At 36.9% G+C, this 22,095-nt stretch overlaps 2 protein-coding genes across 2 annotated transcripts; both read left to right on the top strand.

Moving 5' to 3' along the window:
- The first annotated feature begins 2,343 nt into the window (after positions 1–2,343).
- Positions 2,344–10,584, top strand: LOC125278765 (DBH-like monooxygenase protein 2 homolog). The gene is made up of 13 exons (XM_048208103.1): positions 2,344–2,613; positions 4,984–5,130; positions 5,465–5,617; positions 6,205–6,291; positions 6,379–6,531; positions 6,778–6,880; positions 8,268–8,434; positions 8,523–8,611; positions 8,742–8,838; positions 8,970–9,029; positions 9,766–9,896; positions 9,986–10,094; positions 10,220–10,584. The coding sequence occupies exons 1-13, from the start codon at positions 2,347–2,349 to the stop codon at positions 10,295–10,297; spliced, it is 1,641 nt and encodes a 546-aa protein (XP_048064060.1). The 5' UTR covers positions 2,344–2,346; the 3' UTR covers positions 10,298–10,584.
- Positions 10,585–13,082: 2,498 nt separating this feature from the next.
- On the top strand, positions 13,083–20,683 carry LOC125278416 (DBH-like monooxygenase protein 2 homolog). The gene is made up of 10 exons (XM_048207573.1): positions 13,083–13,455; positions 14,069–14,215; positions 16,800–16,952; positions 17,598–17,681; positions 17,762–17,914; positions 18,748–18,850; positions 19,489–19,655; positions 19,743–19,831; positions 19,961–20,057; positions 20,135–20,683. Exons 1-10 carry the CDS (start codon positions 13,189–13,191, stop codon positions 20,225–20,227), a joined length of 1,353 nt encoding a protein of 450 aa, XP_048063530.1. The 5' UTR covers positions 13,083–13,188; the 3' UTR covers positions 20,228–20,683.
- Positions 20,684–22,095: the final 1,412 nt, after the last annotated feature.

Here is a 22,095-nt window from a genome sequence, read left to right as displayed (position 1 = left end):
TGAAGGACATTGTGTATGGTTGTTACCATTAGTGTAAGAACTTAAGGGTAGGCTATAGAAGTCCGCTCTCTACATAGTGCTCTTCATGGCAATTGAATAGATACAGAAGCTGTTTCAGCTATGCACCGGTATGGCAGTAGGCTATTTGAAAAATACATATCAGTCTCGGAATTGAAACCGGTTTACCACCCAGCACTATTCGGAGGCAATAAATAATACATTAAGGCAATACTAAGATAGCATTCTATGCATGCCTGCCAATCAACATTAGAGAGCCACCCTCAGGCAAGTGACCTCGGCCAAAGGTGTGTCTGCATGTGTTCGGCGACCTAAAATCTTGCCTAAAATCTCTCCTACCTAAATATGTGGTCAAGGAGCCGCTACTGGTCTAACGAGTTAACTAATAATGTGGCTTCTGCACTGATAGAACCCTGCAGAATAACGGATCATAAAGGAATATTCATAAGAATAAATATGGTGCAAGATAAATTAGTCAAAAAATTAGCAGCTATTGGAAATTAAATAATAAAATGCTTGAAAATGAATGTTTAAAGATGAAAATTAAACATATTATTGAAAAGTGTAAAACAATTGTGGGTTTAGAAAAGCTATTGCTATTGTTCTTATGCAATTCCAAAGAGCGGGACATTACTTTTAAAGAACTCTCAGTGGAAATCAACATGGATAATCCTTGTGAGAATATTTTCATTGATAATGTTGATGTTCCAAATGTAATTATAAGAAAAGCTTTTTGTTCTGCGTCCTTTCCTGCTGCAAGATTTTTTTGGTCTTCTTTATCTCTTGGGTTAAAGCATGGAAACTGCCAGTTCTGTATCAGTAACAAAATTAGGGAAGTGTCTTAAATAATTCATAGAATTTATCCTGCTAAACATGCTTTGGAAAGATTTAAACTCAATATTTCCTAAACCTGTGAATTTTGTGGACAGGAAAAAGTTTTTTTTCACTGTATTTGTATTAATTTGTATTTTTCACTGTATTAATATAGAATTCTATATTAATAGAATACTGGAGTTTATGATAGAAATTTGTGTATTTGATGTGCTTTTTGAAGCTTTTTTATACAGAGAATGAAAATGTGAAATGTAAATAATATATTTGTTTATTTTATTAGGAAAATACCATATACATAAGAAGATGTGCTCAATGCACATTTTCACATTTTATAACTGACTTTAAATTATACATGGAAATCTTTTGGAACAAGCCAAAAACAAAAAGTGCTGAAAACACCTAATGCTCTGAAAGCACTGAAAATAATGGTTCTGAAAGCTACAAAAAATTATACTCAAATTTTAAATAAACTATGATGCTCATGTCAAATTATTAAGAAGATATTTGTGGTAAAATCTTTTTTTTAATTATTTTTTTAGATTGTTTCAAAACAAAAGTGACTAAACATTTGGAGGAAGAGCTGAAGGCAACAATAAATCAAGTCGTTTGTATGATTTTGAATAAGCTATAAGTACGTAAATGTTATTACTGCTGCCATTTAAGAAATTTAGCACTTGGGAAACACAAATAGGCTATATGTTTTTAATGAAGATGTTTCACTGATACTTTAAAATAAATTTAATATCCTCTGTATCTGTTTGTCTGTATGCTTTATTCTTAAAATGTTGTTTTATCAGAAATCATCAGAAGTAAGATTATGTAACTTACAGCTGCTATAGAATTCAGCTCCACCAAGCTGAGAAACCAGCTTCAAACCCAAAAAAATTACCAGTAAAATTGATAAAAATTTGGAACCAAAAGTTATTCAGAGACTTTGACCTGACCATGTTTTGCTTAAGTGTTATCTGACATAATTAAGATGAATTTTTAATTTACCTGACTTAACAACAACAACAACAACCAAAACTTAGTTTCAAATTAAATGTCAGTACTGCTTTTAATATAATATCCAATTTTAATATGCCATTTGAATTATTTATTTATTTTTACAGTTCTGAGCGCTGCTCCTTTACTTTGATGAAAGGGCAAAAAAGCTTAAAAATAATTAAATCTCTGCCATAGTCAGGAATTATTAATTGCTACAATTTTGACTGTTCATTACATCTCCAAAATAAATATTTCTTTAATAAAGAGTCATTTTTGTATGTAATGCTTGTTCATTTCTGAACACGAAAAGTGCTTGTAGCCTTTATGATTCTCCAATAATAGAGAATGTGGAACCTGACTGACCAGACCAGAGTGAGAGGAGGGGACTCAGGTGAGGGGGGTTACATTCAAGAGGGCTATTAAAAGTGCACTGCAGAGCAGTTTCATGTACACTGCCTTCTCAAAAATCTTACAGAGACACTGTTTGTCAGATTTTGAAAAGGTAACATGGGCCAGTTATCTCTTGTCCTGCTCTTGCTTTCAGCTCAATGGTCCTGCGCTCAGGAAGACCCTCTTCTGCCTTTCTCTGAACACCTGGACCCCGAGCACAATGTGCGGCTGAAGTGGGGCTTTGATGAGATCCGGGGCACCATCTTGTTCGAGCTCACTGTCAACACCAGCGGCTGGGTCGGTTTTGGCTTCAGCCCCAAAGGAGGAATGACCGGAGCCGATATCGTCATCGGAGGAGTTGGACCGAAAGGCAGTTACTTCACGGTAAAGTCAAAGAATGGCACTTATAATGGTCAAACTCACTTACAGCGGATACATTTATATTCTTGATTCTGATTCATATATGCATTTAATATTTAGTTAAAGGATTAGTTCACCCCAAATTGAAAATTTTGTCATTAATAACTCACACTCATGTCGTTCCACAGCCGTAAGACTTTCGTTCATCTTCAGAACACAAATTAAGATATTTTTGATGACAGAATGTTGTCAGATTTCCTTCCTTTGACTGCCTTTATGACTACCACTTTGATGCTTCAAAAACTTCATAAAGAGACCGGAAAACTAATCCAGATGAATCAAGCGGTTTAGTCCAAATTTTCTGAAGAGAATCAATCGCTTGTTATGATGAAAGATTTAGTTTAGGCTTTTACTTGCATGTAAACACTGATCAGTGAATATAAGCAGAAGCTCAGCCTAACTTGAATAAGACACAAGAGCAAACCTCTTCCGGAAACCACTCGATTCATATGGATTCTAAAAAATTATTTTAGTCTTTCACATGATCAAGATTCAAGACTGAGACTGATAACTGTCCATAAGTCACTTTGACTTATTGGAGTTACAGGCTCTTGTTTAAATTCTCGATTCTGATTCATACCGATATGTATTTAATATGTAGTTCATTAAATATAAGATTTTATATTATGAACACTGCAAAAAATGCTGTTCTTACTTAGAGTTTTTGTCTTGTTTCTAGTCAAAATATCTTAAAGGTGCCCTAGAATTAAAAATTGAATTTATCTTGGCATAGTTAAATAACAAGAGTTCAGTACATGGAAATGACATACAGTGAGTCTCAAACACCATTGTTTCCTCCTCCTTATATAAATCTTATTTGTTTAAAAGACCTCCGAAGAACAGGCAAATCTCAACATAACACCGACTGTTACGTAACAGTCGGGATCATTAATATGTACGCCCCCAATATTAGCATATGCCAGTCCATGTTCAAGGCATTACACAAGGGCAGCCAGTATTAATGTCTGGATGTGCACAGCTGAATCATCAGACTAGGTAAGCAAGCTTGAACAATAGCGAAAAATGGCAGATGGAGCAATAATAACTGACATGATATTTTTAGTGATATTTGTAAACTGTCTTTCTAAATGTTTCGTTAGCATGTTGCTAATGTACTGTTAAATGTGGTTAAAGTTACCATCGTTTCTTACTGTATTCACGGAGACAAGAGAGCCGTCACTATTTTCATTATTAAACACTTGCAGTCTGTATAATTCATAAACACAACTTCATTCTTTATAAATCTCTCCAACAGTGTGTAATGTTAGCTTTAGCCACGGAGCATCAAACTCATTCAGAATCAAATGTAAACATCCAAATAAATACAATACTCACATAATCCGACACATGCATGCAGTATGCATGACGAACACTTTGTAAAGATCGATTTTGAGGGTTATATTAGCTGTGTAAACTTTGTTTATGCACTGTTTAAGGTAAGCGCAAGCTCCGTGGGTGGGGAGCGTGAGCATTTAAAGGGGCCGCAACCTGAATCGGTGCATTTCTAATTATGCCCCAAAATAGGCAGTTAAAAAAATTTATTACAAAAAATCTATGGTATTTTGAGCTGAAACTTCACAGACACATTCAGGGGACACCTTAGACTTATATTACATCTTGTAAAAACATTTGATGGCACCTTTAAAGTTCTTAAATCAAGAAGCATTTTCTTGACAAGTAAAAATTATTTTCTTGTTTTCAGGAAAAATAAATCAAAATTAAGCATGTTTTTCCTTAAAACAAGCAAAATAATCTGCCAATGGGGTAAGCAAAATAATCTTAGTCCAAACTGAAAACAAGATTATATAGCTTATTCTTGGTTTGAAATAAGATTATTTTGCTTACCCCATTGGCAGATTATTTTGCTTGTTTCAAGGAAAAACATGCTTAATTTTGACTTATTTTTCCTGAAAACAAGAAAATAATTTTTACTCATCAAGACAATGCATCTTGATTTAAGAACTTTAAGATATTTTGACTAGAAACAAGACAAAAACTCTAAGTAAGAACAGCATTTTTTGCAGTGAAGTATTAGTTTTCCCAGGGGCTCTAATCTGGGATGTTTTGGAAGTTATTTTATAAGTAAAGTCAAAGACAAGACAAAGTCTACTTTTGAATTGAATTATATTTGTCTCCAAACTAGATGCAAATGATGGTAAATTGACGTGATATTGTAAGTGTTTTGGCCTTTTGAAAGTCAAACTATTAAACAGATTTTAACTGGATTGGGAACTGTACATCTATAAACAAACATAACTACAACATACAGATCATGAAAACACCTGTCGCTATCTGTAAATACATGCTGGATTTCTCTTTGTTTTCCGTGCTCAGGACCGTCATGCCACGGGGAAATCAATACCATTGGTTGACCAGAAACAGAACTACAAACTCCTGTCTCTAACCGAGTCTGATGGGAAAACAGTCATGAAGTTTCAGAGATCCCTTGAGTCTTGTGATGAAAATGACTTACCCATTACTGTGAGTATATCTAAACACTGAATGTGTCCCATAGGGAGAAGTAATGTCTGTCCTCAGGGATCAGGGTGTTTCGGGAACTCCTCTCCCTAAATTTTTTTTGTCAAGATGCTATCAACTGTTCAGAAACCCTCCTTAAACTGAGAAGTTAGACCATCTAATAGAACTCAGACACCCTTAATTTATAGATAAAACAAATAGCTATTAAAGTTATCAGTGGCCATATGCACACTCCAAACTTTTGTGAGTGATAACCTGCATTGTGTAAGTGGCCAAAGATCTTCTCATTTTCCATTTAGAGATCAAGTAAAAGTGTTTTGTTTTATTACATGATTAGGATATTCCCATGAAGCTGATCTATGCATACGGACAGAGCGATGACATCATGTACCATAGTAACCGAAGGGGAACGAAGGAGGTGAACCTGTTGAAGTACATGCCTCGTGTCAACCCTCCAAACAGCAAGTATTTCGACATGACTATGGTCAATGTAAGAGATTTTTACTTTTTGTTTTTTTTCCCCCTGAAATTTCACGAGTAACATAACACTAAAGTTGTCCAAATTGTTTATCTAGATTAGAGCATATTGTTGCAAATGCATGTTTTGAACATATATACACTAGTTTTGTTTAATTGTGGGGTCAGTAAGATTTTTTTTTTTTTATGTTTCGGAAAAAAGTCTCTTATATGCTCACCAAAGCTGTATGTATTTGATCAAAAATACAGTAAAATATCCTGAAATATTATTACAATTTAAAATAGCCAAACTATTTTCTATTTTGTGTTTTAAAATGTAATTTATTCCTGTGATGACACAGCTGCATTTTCAGCATCATTACTCCAGTCTTCAGTGTCACATGACCCTTTAGAAATCATTTAAATATGCTGAATTAGTGTAGGCTTTTAATTTCTTTTAAAAGATATCTTACTGATCACAAACTTTTGAATGGTAACTTACTACTGTAACTGCATGTATGTTGATTTCAAAACTCGGATCAATCATGCAAGGAAAAAAAGGTGAGTGTGAACTTTCACTTTACATATTACTTGAGATACTTAGATTTAAAATCATTTCAGTTCACTGTACCAGCCAACCAAACCTACTATCACTGCAAGGTCATGAAAGCCCCGACTTTTGACTTTCGCAAACAGCACATTTATCGCGTAAGTGAATCTATGAACTTCACACACATGATCTATCCACCGATCTGTCGATCATCTTCATCTCTGACTTACTTTCATTATCTCCAGATTGAGCCTGTTATCACAAACTTTGACCTCGTGCATCATCTGCTGCTGTACCGCTGCCCGCCGAATGTGACGGACCCTCTTGAAGCGGAATGTTACACAGGCGAAGGGGAAGAGTGTGTCGAGGCCGTTGCTGTGTGGGGAATTGGTGGAGGGGTTAGTCTCTTCTGAAAATTGAGAATTGGATCAGTTTGATTCATTCAGAGAATCACTCAGACCGGTTTTCAGAACTGGTCCTGGTTCACCGAAAAGATCCGCGTCAAAAGAATGATTCATTTTCAGTTTTTATTAACAATATTACCTGATTATTGAAATACTATTCATATATTTATATGCAAAACTTGAGGGAAAACTACCGACTGAACCTCTATGTAACTTTTTAATTATATGATGTTTTTCAAGGCTTTTGAACTCCCTGAGATGGCCGGACTTCCAATTGGAGGAAATGTTGGTGATTTTTTCTACAGGCTTGAAATTCATTACAACAACCCAAATAAAATTGCAGGTCAGTCCGTACAATGTAAAATATCACACTTTGAAGAATATTTAAATATTCATCATGAAACAGAAGTTGTGATAGTCTTTTCTTCCCTAATATGAGATATATCATGAGTGATACGGCTTCTTGAATTACAAAAAAAAATGTAGAGGGTGATTTGATTTTGTCAATCAGGAATTGGAATCGGATTGGAATTGGATTGTTGGGGTTTGCTATTGAATGCAACAGTCATGTTCCAGAAGCAAAAGATTAATTCAATTTCTTGATAAGGAAACTGATTTTTAACACACTTTAAAAAGCCTTAGGCCTACTGTGAGCTAGGAGGTTGTTGACAGTAGGCCTATTTGGTTCTGTTAAAGTCGTCAGCCCACATTATGTCATAATTCATGGTGAAAAACTACATTACCCATGATTCTGTAAAGAAATCCCTCCAATCAGAGTCGAAAGAAGTAAAACGGGCCAAAAGATCTTGTTATATAATACTGTATTATGAACATTTTTAAATGAGTAGTTTATTATTTCTCCATTCTTTTTAATTCATTTATGCTGTTCACATGATAATGCTTCATGGGATTGTAGTTCATGTAGTCCCTCACTAAAGCCGTTAAGTTTCATTAAGCTTATTGTACCTTTGTAGTTTTGTCTGATTTTCAAATACTTTTTTGCTTCCCCTGGTGAAAAAAACAAAGTACATTTCTATAATGTACTTAAAGTGCTCTATTTTTGTGCACTAATTTTGTACTTAATATACTTAATAAAATAATCTTAAGAACATCCAAGTGTACTCAACTGTGCTATTTTGAGACACCATGAAATATGAAGTAAAATGTGCTTTTAATATACTATCTCTGTATTTAAAAAATGTATTTAGACACTACTTATAGTACATTTGAACCCATACTGTACTACAAGTGGTAACTAAATATGTTTTTTAAATACAGAGATAGTATATTAAAAGCACATTTAAGTTCATATTTCATGGTGTCTCAAAATAGCACAGTTGAGTACACTTAGATGTTCTTAAGATTATCTTAAGACATGCTAAAGAAGAATTTTTAGTATATTAAGTACAAAATTAGTGCGCGAAAATAGAGCACTTTAAGTACATTATTGAAATGTACTTTTTTTTCTCCTGGGTCAAATCAAAGTTTGTAAGGCTATGATTCACCCCGTAAGCTGGTTGGCTTGGTTCATGGCTTAAAATGCTTTAACAAAGAGTTTTTTGAAATCCCCATGGGAGAAATGAATGGAACTCATGAACTCATGCCGGATGCCGCTGAAAAAGTGGACGGCCACTTGTTCGACTCTAATGCTGCGATCTCATGTGAGTGACAGGTTGTCCTGCCCCCTTTTGATTTCATGATGACATAAAACAATATTCTTCTCTACACAGGTCGAGTTGATAACTCAGGTCTGCGATTCTACTGCACATCTGAACTCCGTCAGCATGATGCAGCTATTCTGATGACAGGGCTTGCCGTGTACCCTGGGTACGCCATCCCACCCAAAGCCAAATCTTTCCTCACATACGGCCTGTGTGACACTGCTTATATTCCACAGGTATACATGTATTAGCTTCTCACATTCTCACAGTCAAAGGCAGACTCAGCAGATGACTGGATGATCTGTTGTGCTCTGTGCTCTACAGGTTCTGGAGACGCCACATGATCTTCAGGTGTTCTCTGTGGCGATGCACACACACTTGGCTGGACGGAAGGTGCGAGTCGGACACTTTAGGTACACATTTTTTACCAATGACTGACTTAAAATTCATCTGAATGTAATGTGTGCTTTTCTTTCTTCTGTGGTGCATAACCTAAAGTTACTGTAATGAATTAATCTTTTTGTAAATTCTTATACTTGTCAGAGGGGAAAAACAGATTGATTTTCTATCCGTGGATGAAAACTATGATTTTGAATATCAGGAAGTGACAAACTTGGGCAAAACTAAGACAGTGCAGTTGGTAAGTGCTAAAAGGTTACCATGCTATAAATATATATAGCATTGGCTTTTCATAGCATGGTTGGCATATATAATTATAAATATATAATATAATTAATGGCAATAAGTGAAATAAACTTTTTGGTCTTGCAGGGTGACAAATTGCTGGTGGAGTGCACATATAACACTGAAAACCGCACTACACTCACATGGGTTGGTACATTTACATAGAGGCTCATGGTGTCTTTTAATCAACAGCATGTAGTTTCAGTAATGCATTACAATATAGCGTTACTCCCTAAAAAAAGTAACTAACTGCATTACTTAGTTAATTGTTAAGGAAAATAATGCATTACATTACTTTTGCATTACTCTTTCTCATCTAGGCTGGGCTTCCTTGTTTGTATTTTAATAAATACTGAATCGGGTTTTATGCAAATGAGATGAGTAAATGCAACTATAATAACCGTCATGTTTACACACATTGCCTCTGCGCTTACGATTTCTCTCAACATGGACAGAAGTGTAAGTCAATAAATGGAAAACAAAGTAACCTGCATTACTGATTTGAAAAAGTAACTTGTGTAATATGTTTTGTAAATTTAAAAGTAATGTTACTTTACTATAAGTAATCTGATTATGTAACTGACGGTACTTGTAATGTGTTACCCCCAACATTTCAATTTTCACTGCCTCTGAATATATTAATTATATTAACGTAATTGTTCAGAGCATGGTGGACATTGTTGTAAATGTCTTCTGATGTGTTGTTGATATGCTTAAGAGTTTTAATCCCATTCCCCCGCTCTTCTCCTGCATTTTCCTATTGGCTATTCAATAAAGACACCGAACAGCCATGGCCGTAATATGTGCACAAATTATTTGTCTAGTAAAAATTGAGGGGATGGGGGGATGGGATATGGATGTAACTCCCTTTTTCTGCCCACAGGGGGGATTCTCAGCTTCAAATGAGATGTGTTTGGCATTCCTCTTCTACTATCCAGCTATGAATCTGAGCAGATGTTGGAGCTTCCCTGATGCAGAATCTTTAGGATCTGCAATGAGAGCAACAGATAAAGAGTAATCTAATTTTTAAAACACTGTTTTAATGCATTTAGCTCTTAATATTTGCCTAATGATAAAGTGGCTTTTATTTGATAACTTTGCAGTACCTTGCTCAAGATGATGTACGTGAAGAATTGGAATGACACAGCTATCAACCAGTACCAACAAACACTAAAGAAAATCGACCAGTTAGTCATGGTCACTGACTCGTTTGTAAGTGTCCACACCTCTACAATATGAATGAAGCCTTTAAACATGCTTCTGTTCTGACCTCAGCAGTTACGATTTTTAAAGGATCGACATGCTTTCCTGACACAATTTTCCTTGTGTATTACCAGAACAACGGATCATACAACAGAGGGACGATTCCGGATCTCAATGTCATCCCATCTACGCCCTGCACCCTGCTCCCATGAGCAGTTGTGCCATCAAAAGTCTTGCTACCATCTAAAATGGTAGATGTGTGCTTATATGGCCTTCTAGTGAAAGTAATAGTCACTGTCAACTGCTTAGTTGATAGTTCACCCAAAAAGTGAAAATTCTCTCATTAATTACTCACCCTCAAGTCATTAATAACATTTGTCATCTACTGAATAAAATACCATATAAATAAACGTGACTTACTTTACTGGAGTGTACATTTGCTCACTGATGTCATTCTTTCCACAATCATTTTGATTCTTTGGCCTTACGAATTCCTCTGAATCATCAGAATCGGACCCATACAGTTGTAATGAGTTTCTCTTTAAATCCCGGCTTGTTTCTCTTTTTATCCTTCTTATCCTTTTCTCTTATTTGATCTGCCTTTTTTTTTCTAAACGTCCTTGCTGTCTTTATTTGTTTTTTTTATATTTACAACCTGAATTCCGGAAATGTTTGGACGTTTTTTAAATTTGAATAAAATGAAATCTAAAAGACTTTCAAATCATATGAGCCAATATTTTATTCACAATAGAACATAGATAACATAACAAATGTTTAAACTGAGAAATTTTACAATTCAGTGCACAAAATGGGCTCATTTCAAACTTGATGCCTGCTACAGGTCTCAAAATAGTTGGAATGGGGGCATGTTTACCATGGTGTAGCATCTCCTCTTCTTTTCAAAACAGTTTGAAGGGGTCTGGGCATCGAGACTTTACTGGAGCATTTGTGGAGTTTTGGTGTTGAAATTTGGTCCCATTCTTGCCTGATATAGGTTTCCTGCTGCTGAAGAGTTTGTGGTCGTCTTTGACATATTTTTTGTTTAATGATGGGCCAAATGTTCTCTATAGGTGAAAGATCTGGACTGCAGGCAGGCCAATTCAACACCCGGACTCTTCTACAACAAAGCCATGCTGTTGTAATAGCTGCAATATGTGGTTTTGCATTGTCCTGCTGAAATACACAAGGCCTTCCCTGAAATAGATGTCGTCTGGAAGGGAGCATATGCTGGTCTAAAACCTTTATATACCTTTCAGCATTCATAGTGCTTTACAAAACATGCTGCCCATACTGTATATGCACCCCCATACCATCAGAGATGCTGGCTTTTGAACTGAATGCTGATAACATGCTGGAATGTCTCCCTCCTCTTTAGCCCGGAGGACACGGGGTCTGTGATTTCCAACAAGAATGTCAAATTTGGACTTTGACCATAGAACTTTTCCACTTTGAAACAGTCCATTTTAAATGAGCCCTGCCCAAAAGGACACGACGGTGCTTCAGGAACATGTTCACATATGGCTTCCTTTTTGCATGATAGAGCTTTAGTTGGCATCTGCAGATGGCACGGCGGATTGCGTTTACCAACAGAAGATTCTGGAAGTATTCCTGGGCCCATTTACGTAGTAATGTCATTGACACGATCATGCCGATAAGTGATGCAGTTTCGTCTGAGGGCCCGAAGACCACAGGCATCCAATAAAGGTCTTCGGCCTTTTCCCTTACGCATAGAGATTTCTCCAGTTTCTCTGAATTTTTGATGATGTTATGCACTGTAGAGGATGAGATTTGCAAAGCCTTTGCAATGACATTGAGGATCTTTGTTTTTAAAGTATTCCACAATCTTTTTACGCACTCTTTCACAGATTGGAGAACCTCTGCCCATCTTTACTTCTGAGAGACTCTGCCTCTCTAAGACATCCCTTTTATAGCTAATGTTATGTTACAGACCTGATATCAATTAACTTAATTAGTTGCTAGATGTTCTCCCACCTGAATCTTTTCAAAATTTCTTGCTTTTTCAGTCATTTGTTGTCCCCGTGCCAGCTTTTTTGAGACCTGTAGCAGGCATCAAATTTGAAATGAGCTCATTTAGTGGATAAAAGTGTAACATTTATCCGTTTAAACATTTGTTATGTTATCGATGTTCTATTGTGAATCAAATATTAGGTCATGTGATTTGAAAGTCTTTTAGTTTTCATTTTATTCAAATTTAAAAAACGTCCCAACATTCCAGAATTCTGATTGTATTTTGTTTTGATGAGAATGGTATCAATGTATTTTTTCACAGAAATTTCTGTGAAAAAAGGCATTGATACCATTCAAAACAAAATAAATATTAACATTTTAAAATTAACTGTCCTGCAATATAGAGATGTGACAGAAAAGACAAAACACACCCTACATTATTCCCTAAAGTATTCTTTCTATTCCTTTCATTTTTATGATGGCCTTTTTTCACGGTTCTTGCCACTGCTCCTTTGCTTTGAGAGAAGATACTGAAAAGGACAAAACCAAAAATATTTACTTTAGCTTATGTAATATTATTAATGAATAAATCTCTGCCATGTCAGGAATTATTAATTGCTAAAATTCTGTGCTGACTGTTCATTACGTCTCCAAAATAAATAGAGTCATTTTTGTATGTAATGTTTGTCCACTTCTAAAGAACATGAAAGGTGCTTTTGATAGTTGATGGCAACCTCTCTTGTACTACTTGTAGGCTTTATGCTTCACCAATAATAGAGTAACATCAAGTGATGTGGAACCTGATTCACCAGACAAGATGTTCCTCGTTTTACTGTAATATGAAGCTTTAGCCGTAAATATGAAGATACGTTTCTATGTCTGACTGATTTTAAATCATATTTTTGGCCCCCCCTGAAATGGTCATACCATTAACTTTACCTGAGCTGTTAAATAAGCTGTAAAACCACGCTCATACTGTATATTCATACCCCCCAAGGCCATTGTGTAATTTGCACCCTGGTTACAACCTGCTTACAAAGAGGGCTGTTACAGTGCACTACAGAGCAGTTTCATGTACACTGTCTTCTCAAACGTCTTACAAAAACACTGTTTGTAAGATTTTAAAAAGGGTAACATGGGCCAGTTATCTCTTGTCCTGCTCTTGCTTTCAGCTCAATGGTCTTGCGCTCAAGAAGACCCTCTTCTGCCTTTCTCTGAACACCTGGACCCCGAGCACAATGTGCGGCTGAAGTGGGGCTTTGATGAGATCCAGGGCACCATCTTGTTCGAGCTCACTGTCAACACCAGCGGCTGGGTCGGTTTTGGCTTCAGCCCCAAAGGAGGAATGACTGGAGCCGATATCGTCATTGGAGGAGTTGGACCGAAAGGCAGTTACTTCACGGTAAACTCAAAAAATGACACTGATAACTGTTAAACTCACTTACAGTGGATACTTTTATATTCTTAATTTTGATTCATATATTAATTTCATATTTAGTTAACTAATTATCTCTAATATAAATTCTTGTAGTCTTTCACATGATCAAGATTCAAGACTGATTCTGATAACTGTCAATAAGTCACTTCAAGTGGAGTTTCAGGCTCTTGTATAATTCTTGATTCTGATTCACCTTGATATGTATTTAATATGTAGTTCATTAAATATAAGATTTTATATTATGAACTACTTATTTAGTTTTCTTAGTGGCTCTAAGCTTGGATAAGCTTGGAAGTTATTTTATAAGTGTGACAACGTCAAACGCAAGACAAAGACTACTTTTGTATTAGACTAATAAGTTGAATTTTAATTGTTCCCAAACTAGATGTTCTAAAATAGATGCTGGTAAATTAACCTGATATTGTAAGTGTTTTAGCCTACTGAAAGTCAAACTATTAAACTGATTTGAATTGGATTGGGAACTGTACAATACAATAAACATAAACATAACTACAATATACAGATCATAAAAACACCTGTTGCTATGTGTACATACATCTTTGTTGTCCATGTTCAGGACCGTTATGCTGGAGGGAATTCATTACCAGTGGTTGACCAACAACAGGACTACAAACTCCAGTCTCTAATCGAGTCTAATGGGAAAACAGTCATGAAGTTTCAGAGATCCATTGAGTCTTGTGATGAAAATGATTTACCCATCACTGTAAGCCTACAATACCACTGAATGTGTTTTTTTTCTTCTCCCTATCCATTACAAAGAAAAAGCAGTTCAAGAACACCAGAAATTAACGATGCACTAATAGTTACAACTTTTTTTTACAGAACAAGTCGATACCAATACTTTCGTTTTTGGTACTCGCCAATACAGAATACCAATACCTGTATTTTGCATTTTTATAATTTTTAAAACAATGTTTTTCAGGTAGTTTTCAGGTACAGAAACTGAATAAAGTAATCAAATGTAAAATAACACTGCATAGTCTTCGCTGTATAAATTAAATACAAATGAATCCTTATTAAAGTACCAAAAACTATTCAATCAAGACCAGAGAGTGATTTTCTATTTGTCCTTTGTTGTTAGATCAACACTGAGGACACAGAGAGCAGCAGGTATATTAGGCTTCTGTCACTTTATGAGCTGCACGGATCCAATATAATGTTACACAAGCTTTTTTTTTTCTCAACTGTTTATGTTCACTTACAACATAACCAACTATATTTCATTAGGATACTCACCAATGCAGGCATTTTGACATAATTTTGTGTAAATTTGTCCATTCGAGCACAAGAAGACATGAAAGAGAACTCCATTTTGTGTGCTGTCTGAGGCGCGGATTTCTGGCGAGTAGTGCATTGAGTTGCGCTTGAATATTTAAATGGGCAATACTTAAAAACATGTTGAAATGATAAACTTTCATGACAATGCAGCACTGGCCTGATCGGAAAAGTGACAGTTCCGTCTGTCCCGAGCGTCATTCACGCTGGCCATCGGGCATCTTTATTGTCAAGCACTGTCCAGTGTAATAATGTAGGGAACCACTTATTATACATAAATTGTGTAACATTTCATGTTTTTGCTAATATATACAATTTAGTTGATGCATGTGTGTTGAGTGAGCGATAAGCAATCAAGAGCATGCAACAGAAGTGCCTGCTCTCTCTTTACCATCAGTTAATGCTAGTAAATTGTTCCTCGTTTTACTTTCTTTGGCATATCCGACCATCTACAAACTACAAATGCAACAAGCCCGCATGTCTTTGCTGCTGCACGCTCAATCCACTCCACGTGTTTCGCTTATCAGCTCATGCACAGCAGCTATAGGCATGAATATTGAACTTTTTTTAATCAGTATCAGTGCATCCCTGCATGGCTACCAGAAATGTAACCCTTACCTTTCATTGCATGTAAACAATGATGGTGGGTGGAACTATGGCATTACAAAACAAAACAAAACAAAACAAAACATCTTGGTTACTAACGTAGCCTTGGTTCCCTGAGATAATGGGAACAAGCATTGCATCAGTCTTTAGCTGTGCAGCTCCTTGAAGGTGGTGGGGTCCTGGCCAGACTTGTCCATGGACCAGAGGAGTTTGACCTGAAAGACCTGCAGGACCGCTATTGTATGGAGTGCTTGTCCAGCAGCGAGTAGGCCTGACCTTCTAGGGCTGAGGTGTTCCTGCAGGGCTTGGAGGGGAGAGCAGCCGTAATATTCCATTCCAGGGCTGTGGGCGGGCAGAGATGTGTGGCCATGGCTTCCTCAAGGAAGGGGGGGGGGGACTTCTCATTGGCCCCGTCAATGGAGATGATTGCAGTGGAGGCTGAAGAGTGGACGTGAGCCAAGTAGGGGATGCGCTACGACTTGGTGAGTTCTTTGTGAACCTCTGGGAAGAACAGCGTAGGTCTCTGGCAAGGGGCCCATTGGCGGCACCCGGCAGGAACCACTCATCGAGGCGGCTGCGAGCTCCATCCCAACCTGAGCTCCTCGATGGCCTTCGTGAAGACGTGGATGAGCACGCCATACAGCTGTCACCTGGATCCTTGGGCGGCAAGAGGCGGAGTCCTTTCCGTAGCCCGACCACTCCTTTGCATCGAAAGCTGCCAGCGACATGCTGTCATCAGGGAAATCCTCTTCGGACCTCCTAAACGAGAACAGAGACCAGAGCAGCTTGTTTCAGTGAGCATGGCCTCTGCATGCACTCACTGTGCTCACTCGTGGCGTGACATTTTGCATAAAACGACACAGGAAATTTGCTCTTTTAAGCTCGCTGGATAGAAGAGAAGCGCTGCAGGGGTGCGTCAACAGCTAGGCTTCTTTCTTCGCTGTCTTTGGAGTCCAGTGAGGAGAAGATCTTCGCACTGAAAGAGAAAGATTCCGAAAAATGGCATTTTCACCCTGCTTATTTAGATGGGTGAGCGTTTTGGCGGGCTGAAGCGCTATAGGTTTGTACAGTGCACATAATCGATTCAATCTGGCTTCAGCATTCTCAGTGGAAAAGTGTTTCCCCATAGAGTCAGCTAAAGACTGACGCAATGCAAGTGAACTATATCAATAAGGGAACCAGCAATCTAAGCTCTCCTTAAACTGAGAAGATGGACTGTCTGATAGAAGTCAGAAATATTTCATTTCTAGATCAAACAAATTGCTGTTTTCTGTGGCCGTTTTGCACACTGCAAACTTTTGTGAGTGTCAACCGCATTTAACTATATTGTGCAGTAGGTGGCCAAAGATCTTCTCATTTTCCATTTAGAGATCAAGTAAAAGTGTTTTGTTTTATTGCATGATAAGAATCTTCCCATGAAGCTGATCTATGCGTACGGACAGAGTGATGACATCGTGTACCATAGTAACCGAAGGGGAACGAAGGAGGTGAACCTGTTGAAGTACATGCCTCGTGTCAACCCTCCAAACAGCAAGTATTTCGACGTGACTATGGTCAATGTAAGAGATTTTTATATTTTGTTTTTGACTGAAATTTAACATTTAACACTTCCTGCCATTTAATAATGCAAAAATTATGCTAATAATTTAGATGATTAAGAAGAAAGTAGTGCATAATATTAATCTAGATCAAAGCATATTGTTGCAAATGCATGTTTTGAACATATATTTACTACTGTTCAAACTTTTTGAGGTCAGTAAGATTTTTTTAAATGCTTTTGAAAGAAGTCTCTCATGCTCACCATCAAAAATGGAGTAAAAATGTAATATTGTGAAATATTATTACAATTTAAAATATCTGTTTTCTATTTTATTAAATTTTAAAATGTAATTTATTCCTGTAATAGCAAAGCTGTATTTTCAGCATCATTACTCCAGGCTTGAGTGTCACATGACCCTTCAGAAATTATTCAAATATTCTGATTTACTGAATTAAAGTAGTAAAAATATCTTACTGGCCACAAACTTTTGAATGGTAGTGTAGGCCTACATAGTCTACTGTAACTGTAGCCAACATATGTTGATCTCAAAACATGGCACCAATCATGCAAAAATAAATGAATATAAAAAAATAAAAAAAAACAAGTATGTGTGAACTTTCACTTTACATGTTACTTGAGATACTTACATTTAAAATCATTTCAGTTCACTGTACCAGCCAACCAAACCTACTATCACTGCAAGGTCATGAAAGCCCCGACTTTTGATCGCAAACAGCACATTTATCGCGTAAGTGAATCTATGAACTTCACACTTCTATCCACTGATTTTTCAATAATCTTCATCTGACTTACTTTCATTATCTCCAGATTGAGCCTGTTATCACAAACTTTGACCTCGTGCATCATCTGCTGCTGTACCGCTGCCCTCCGAGTGTGACGGAGCCTCTTGAAGCGGAATGTTACACAGGCAAAGGGGAAGAGTGTATGGAGACCGTTGCTGTGTGGGGAGTTGGCGGAGGGGTTAGTGTTTTATTTTTAATGTGAGAAACAACCAAATTTAAGCCATTATTCACTTCAGTAAACCGTTAACCACCGTGACTAGAAAATCGAGAATCGGGTCAGTTTGATTCATTCAGTGAATCATTCAGACGGGTTTTCTGAACTGATTTATGGGGTTAAAAAAAAGCGTGAATCAAAAATTTAAAAACACATGTAAAAATATATTGCACAAACTAAAATGATCAGAATAGCAAACAACATAATCACGGATCGAAATATAATAAGCATGAATAGAAAAATTAGAAAGCGCATTTAAAAAAATAAGCATGAATCAAAACATTAAACACATTAAAAATTATATTGCACAAATCTTAAACTTGTGTTTATGTGTTCTTAAAAGTTGCTTTCCTTGCGTTTATTACTCTATACTTTGTGCTCTCTTACATTTTCTGCTTATATTTTACCCCTTTTTACGCTTGTGCTGTTTTTCTCTTTGCTCTTCTTTCCACGTTCTGCTCTTGCTTTTCCAAATGTTGCATTTTCATGTAAATTAAGGCGTTACCATTGGTCCACTGGTTCTGTGTTTTTAAATTTTTGATTCATGCTTATTAATTTTTGATCCGTGACTGCAATACTTTAGGCAGGAATTTAATCCCATACTGATTCAGCTGGTTCACCGAAAATATCTGCTTCAAAAGAATGATTCGTTTTTAATTTTTTTAGACAATATTACTTTATCATTGAAATACTATTCATATATTTACAGTATATGCAAAACTTGAGGTGAAGTTACCGAGTGAACCTCTATCTAACCTTTTAATTTTGTGATTTTTTTCACGGTGATCTTTTTCAAGGCTTTTGAACTCCCTGAGATGGCAGGACTTCCAATTGGAGGAAATGTTGTTGATTTTTTCTACAGGCTTGAAGTGCATTACAACAACCCAAATAAAAATGCAGGTCAGTCAGTAGAGGTTTACAATGTAAAATATCATATTTGATGAATATTTAAAGTCAGCATGAAACGGAAGTTGTGAGACAGTTATCTGAGTGAAACGGCTTCTCGAATGAGAAAAAATGTAGGGGGTGACTTTATTTTGTCCATCAGAAATTGATTGGATCGTTGTGGTTTGCCATAGAGTGCAACATGTTCCGGAAGTAAAATCTCCATTTAATTTCTCCATAGGGAAATTTAACGATACTTTATCGCTATTTTAACGATAACTTATAAAACTTTAAATAGCCTTACTGTGATTGTAGTTCTTTCCCTCACTAAAGCTGTTAAGTCTTGTACTACAACAATCTTCTTGTAGTTTTGTCTGATTTTCAAATACTTTTTTTCTTCAAATCAACATTTGTAAGGCTGATTCACCTCGTAAGCTGGTTGGCTTGGTTCATGGCTTAAAATGCTTTAACAAAGACTTTTTTGAAATCCCTATCGGAGAAATGAATGGAAAAATACTTCAGGAACCAATGCCGCTGAAAAAGTGGACGGGCACTTGTTCCACTCTCTGCTGCGATCTCATGTGAGTGACAGGTTGTCCCGCCCCCTTTTGATTTCATGATGACATAATAAAACAATATTCCTCTCTACACAGGTCGAGTTGATAACTCAGGTCTGCGATTCTACTACACATCTGAACTCCGTCAGCATGATGCAGCTATTCTGATGACAGGGCTTGCCGTGTACCCTGGGTACGCCATCCCACCCAAAGCCAAATCCTTCCTCACATACGGCCTGTGTGACACTGCATATATTCCACAGGTATACATGTATTAGCTTCTCACATTCTCACAGTCAAAGGCAGACTCAGCAGATGACTGATGATCTGTTGTGCTCTGTGCTCTACAGGTTCTGGAGACGCCACATGATCTTCAGGTGTTCTCTGTGATGATGCACACACACTTGGCTGGACGGAAGGTGCAAGTTGGACACTTTAGGTACACATTTTTGACCAATGACTGACTTAAAGTTCACCTGAAAGTAATGTGTGCTTTTCTTTCTTCTGTGGTGCATAACCTAAAGTTACTGTAGTGAATTAATCTTTTGTAAATTCTTATCTTCTTCAGAGGGGGAAAACAGATCGATTTTCTAGCTGTGGATGAAAACTACAGTTTTGAATATCAGGAAGTGACAAACTTGGGAAAAACTAAGACAGTGCAGTTGGTAATTGCTAAAAGGTTCAAACTATTATATATACAAATTGTCAATAAGTGAAATTAAGCAACTTTTTGGTCTTGCAGGGTGACCAATTGCTGGTGGAGTGCACATATAACACTGAAAACCGCAACACACTCACGTGGGTTAGTACATTAGTGCATTTACATAGAGGCTAGTGTCTTTTATTCAACAAAATGTAGTTTCAGTGTTGGGGAAAGTTACTTTAAAAAATGCATTACAGTATTGCATTACTCCCTGAAAAAAGCATAGCTAATTACTAATTAATAGTTTCCCTTTTTATGGAAAGTAATGTATGCTACTTTTACATTACTTTTTCTCAGCTGCTTCCTTGTTTGTTTTATGTTTGGCCATTGAAAAGACCATAAGTTGGCACTGTACAACGTAAGCATTGACGTACATTTGAGTCAATGAGACTGAGGGAAGTAAATGAGTGAAGGGCATAAAAAAACAAACTGGAAATGTGATAATTCCCACTTCTGAAGTCGTGATTACGAACTCATCGCATTCAAGTTTCGAAATGGGAAGGCGTTCATGTGCAATTTTTACTTAGGAAATTTCTATTTACGATATTCTGAGAGCACATGAAGGCAGTAATAAACAATAAACAATAAATATAGCTGCGAGCAGCGATGGCGGGCCCAAGCCCGGTGGCACCGCCACCCCGGTGGCTTCAGGGCAACTGTGCACAGCGGGCAATAGGCACTTAAAACGGTTAAACATCAAAGGACTATGTCAAATTCACTCCACATTTACTGCACTACAAGGTGCCACTATAGAGCCCCTCCTCCCTGCCCATTTTCAAAGGATTACATGTGCCAAGTTTTAACATTATTCTGATGAATTTTGAAGCAAATCAGGTAAAAATAAGAGGGTGATCTCAATGTATGCTGAAAGTGACACATTTTCTGCTTCCAGTTGGTGGCGCTATGACTTTGAATCACAATAGTCACATCCATGTGATCAGCCTTGTACAACGAAGACTAAGCCGAAGTTTCATCAAAATCAATTAATGTATGCAGGAGTTATAACACTTTGTTTCCCTTTTCTTGCCATAAATTCGTTGCCTCGCCACGGCCAAACCATTTGAGATATCCAAAATCCGTTTGCAATTAAACAACTTCAATGTGTTAGCAACAAGTTAAAAAAAGCTTGGTGTAAATTGGATAAACCCTGTAGGAGTAGTAGTATAAAATTCATAGCCTGTTTTTTCAAAAAATTAACATTCAAACCAAAATAGCTGACTTCCTGTTGGTCGGAGCTAATGAATGTAAATTAGAAAATTGTCCGGCTTGATGAGAACAATATGTGTACCGAGTTTGGTGACTGTAGGAAAAACTAACCCCCCCACTTTTGTCAAAAGGTGGCGCTACTGAGCCCCTCCACCACGCCCATTTCTATGGCTTTGTCCATGTCTACTGGTTGACAATATTGATGTGTGTGTCGAGTTTCATGCAATTTGAAGCATGTTAAGAGCCTCAAAAACACTCAAGAATATTATTACAGTTTGACCTGTTGCCATGGCAACAATATTTCAAATATCAAAAATCCTGTCATAGGTCTACATCTGCTGTGTATTGACATTACACTGATGAAGTTTGAAGCAAATCAGGTAAAAATAAGAGGGTGATCTCAAAACATTTCAAAAAGTGATACACTTCCTGCTGCCAGTTGGTGGCGCTATAACTTTGACTCACAATAGTCACATCCATGTGATCAGACTCCTATAACGAACACACTCGTGAAGTTTCATAAAGATCAATATATGTATGCAGACGTTATAACACATTTCCTGTTTCCTTTTTCTCGCCATAAATTCGTTGCCTCGCCACGGCCAAACCGTTCGAGATATCAAAAATCCCCTGGCAATTTTTCATCATCAGTGTCTTGACTTCATGCTGACCGAGTTTGGTGGCGATCGGATTAATCGTCTAGGAGGAGTATATCAAATTCCAGAGCATGCGTTTTTCAAACAACCCTTAATAGCTGACTTCCTGTTGGCGTGGTGTTTAACTTAGAGCACGAA

The sequence above is a fragment of the Megalobrama amblycephala genome, linkage group LG11 (genome assembly GCF_018812025.1).
Source record: "Megalobrama amblycephala isolate DHTTF-2021 linkage group LG11, ASM1881202v1, whole genome shotgun sequence".
NCBI lineage: Eukaryota > Metazoa > Chordata > Actinopteri > Cypriniformes > Xenocyprididae > Megalobrama > Megalobrama amblycephala.
The sequence above is the reverse complement of the archived record's forward strand: the minus strand, read 5'-3'. Positions and strand labels throughout refer to the sequence as shown.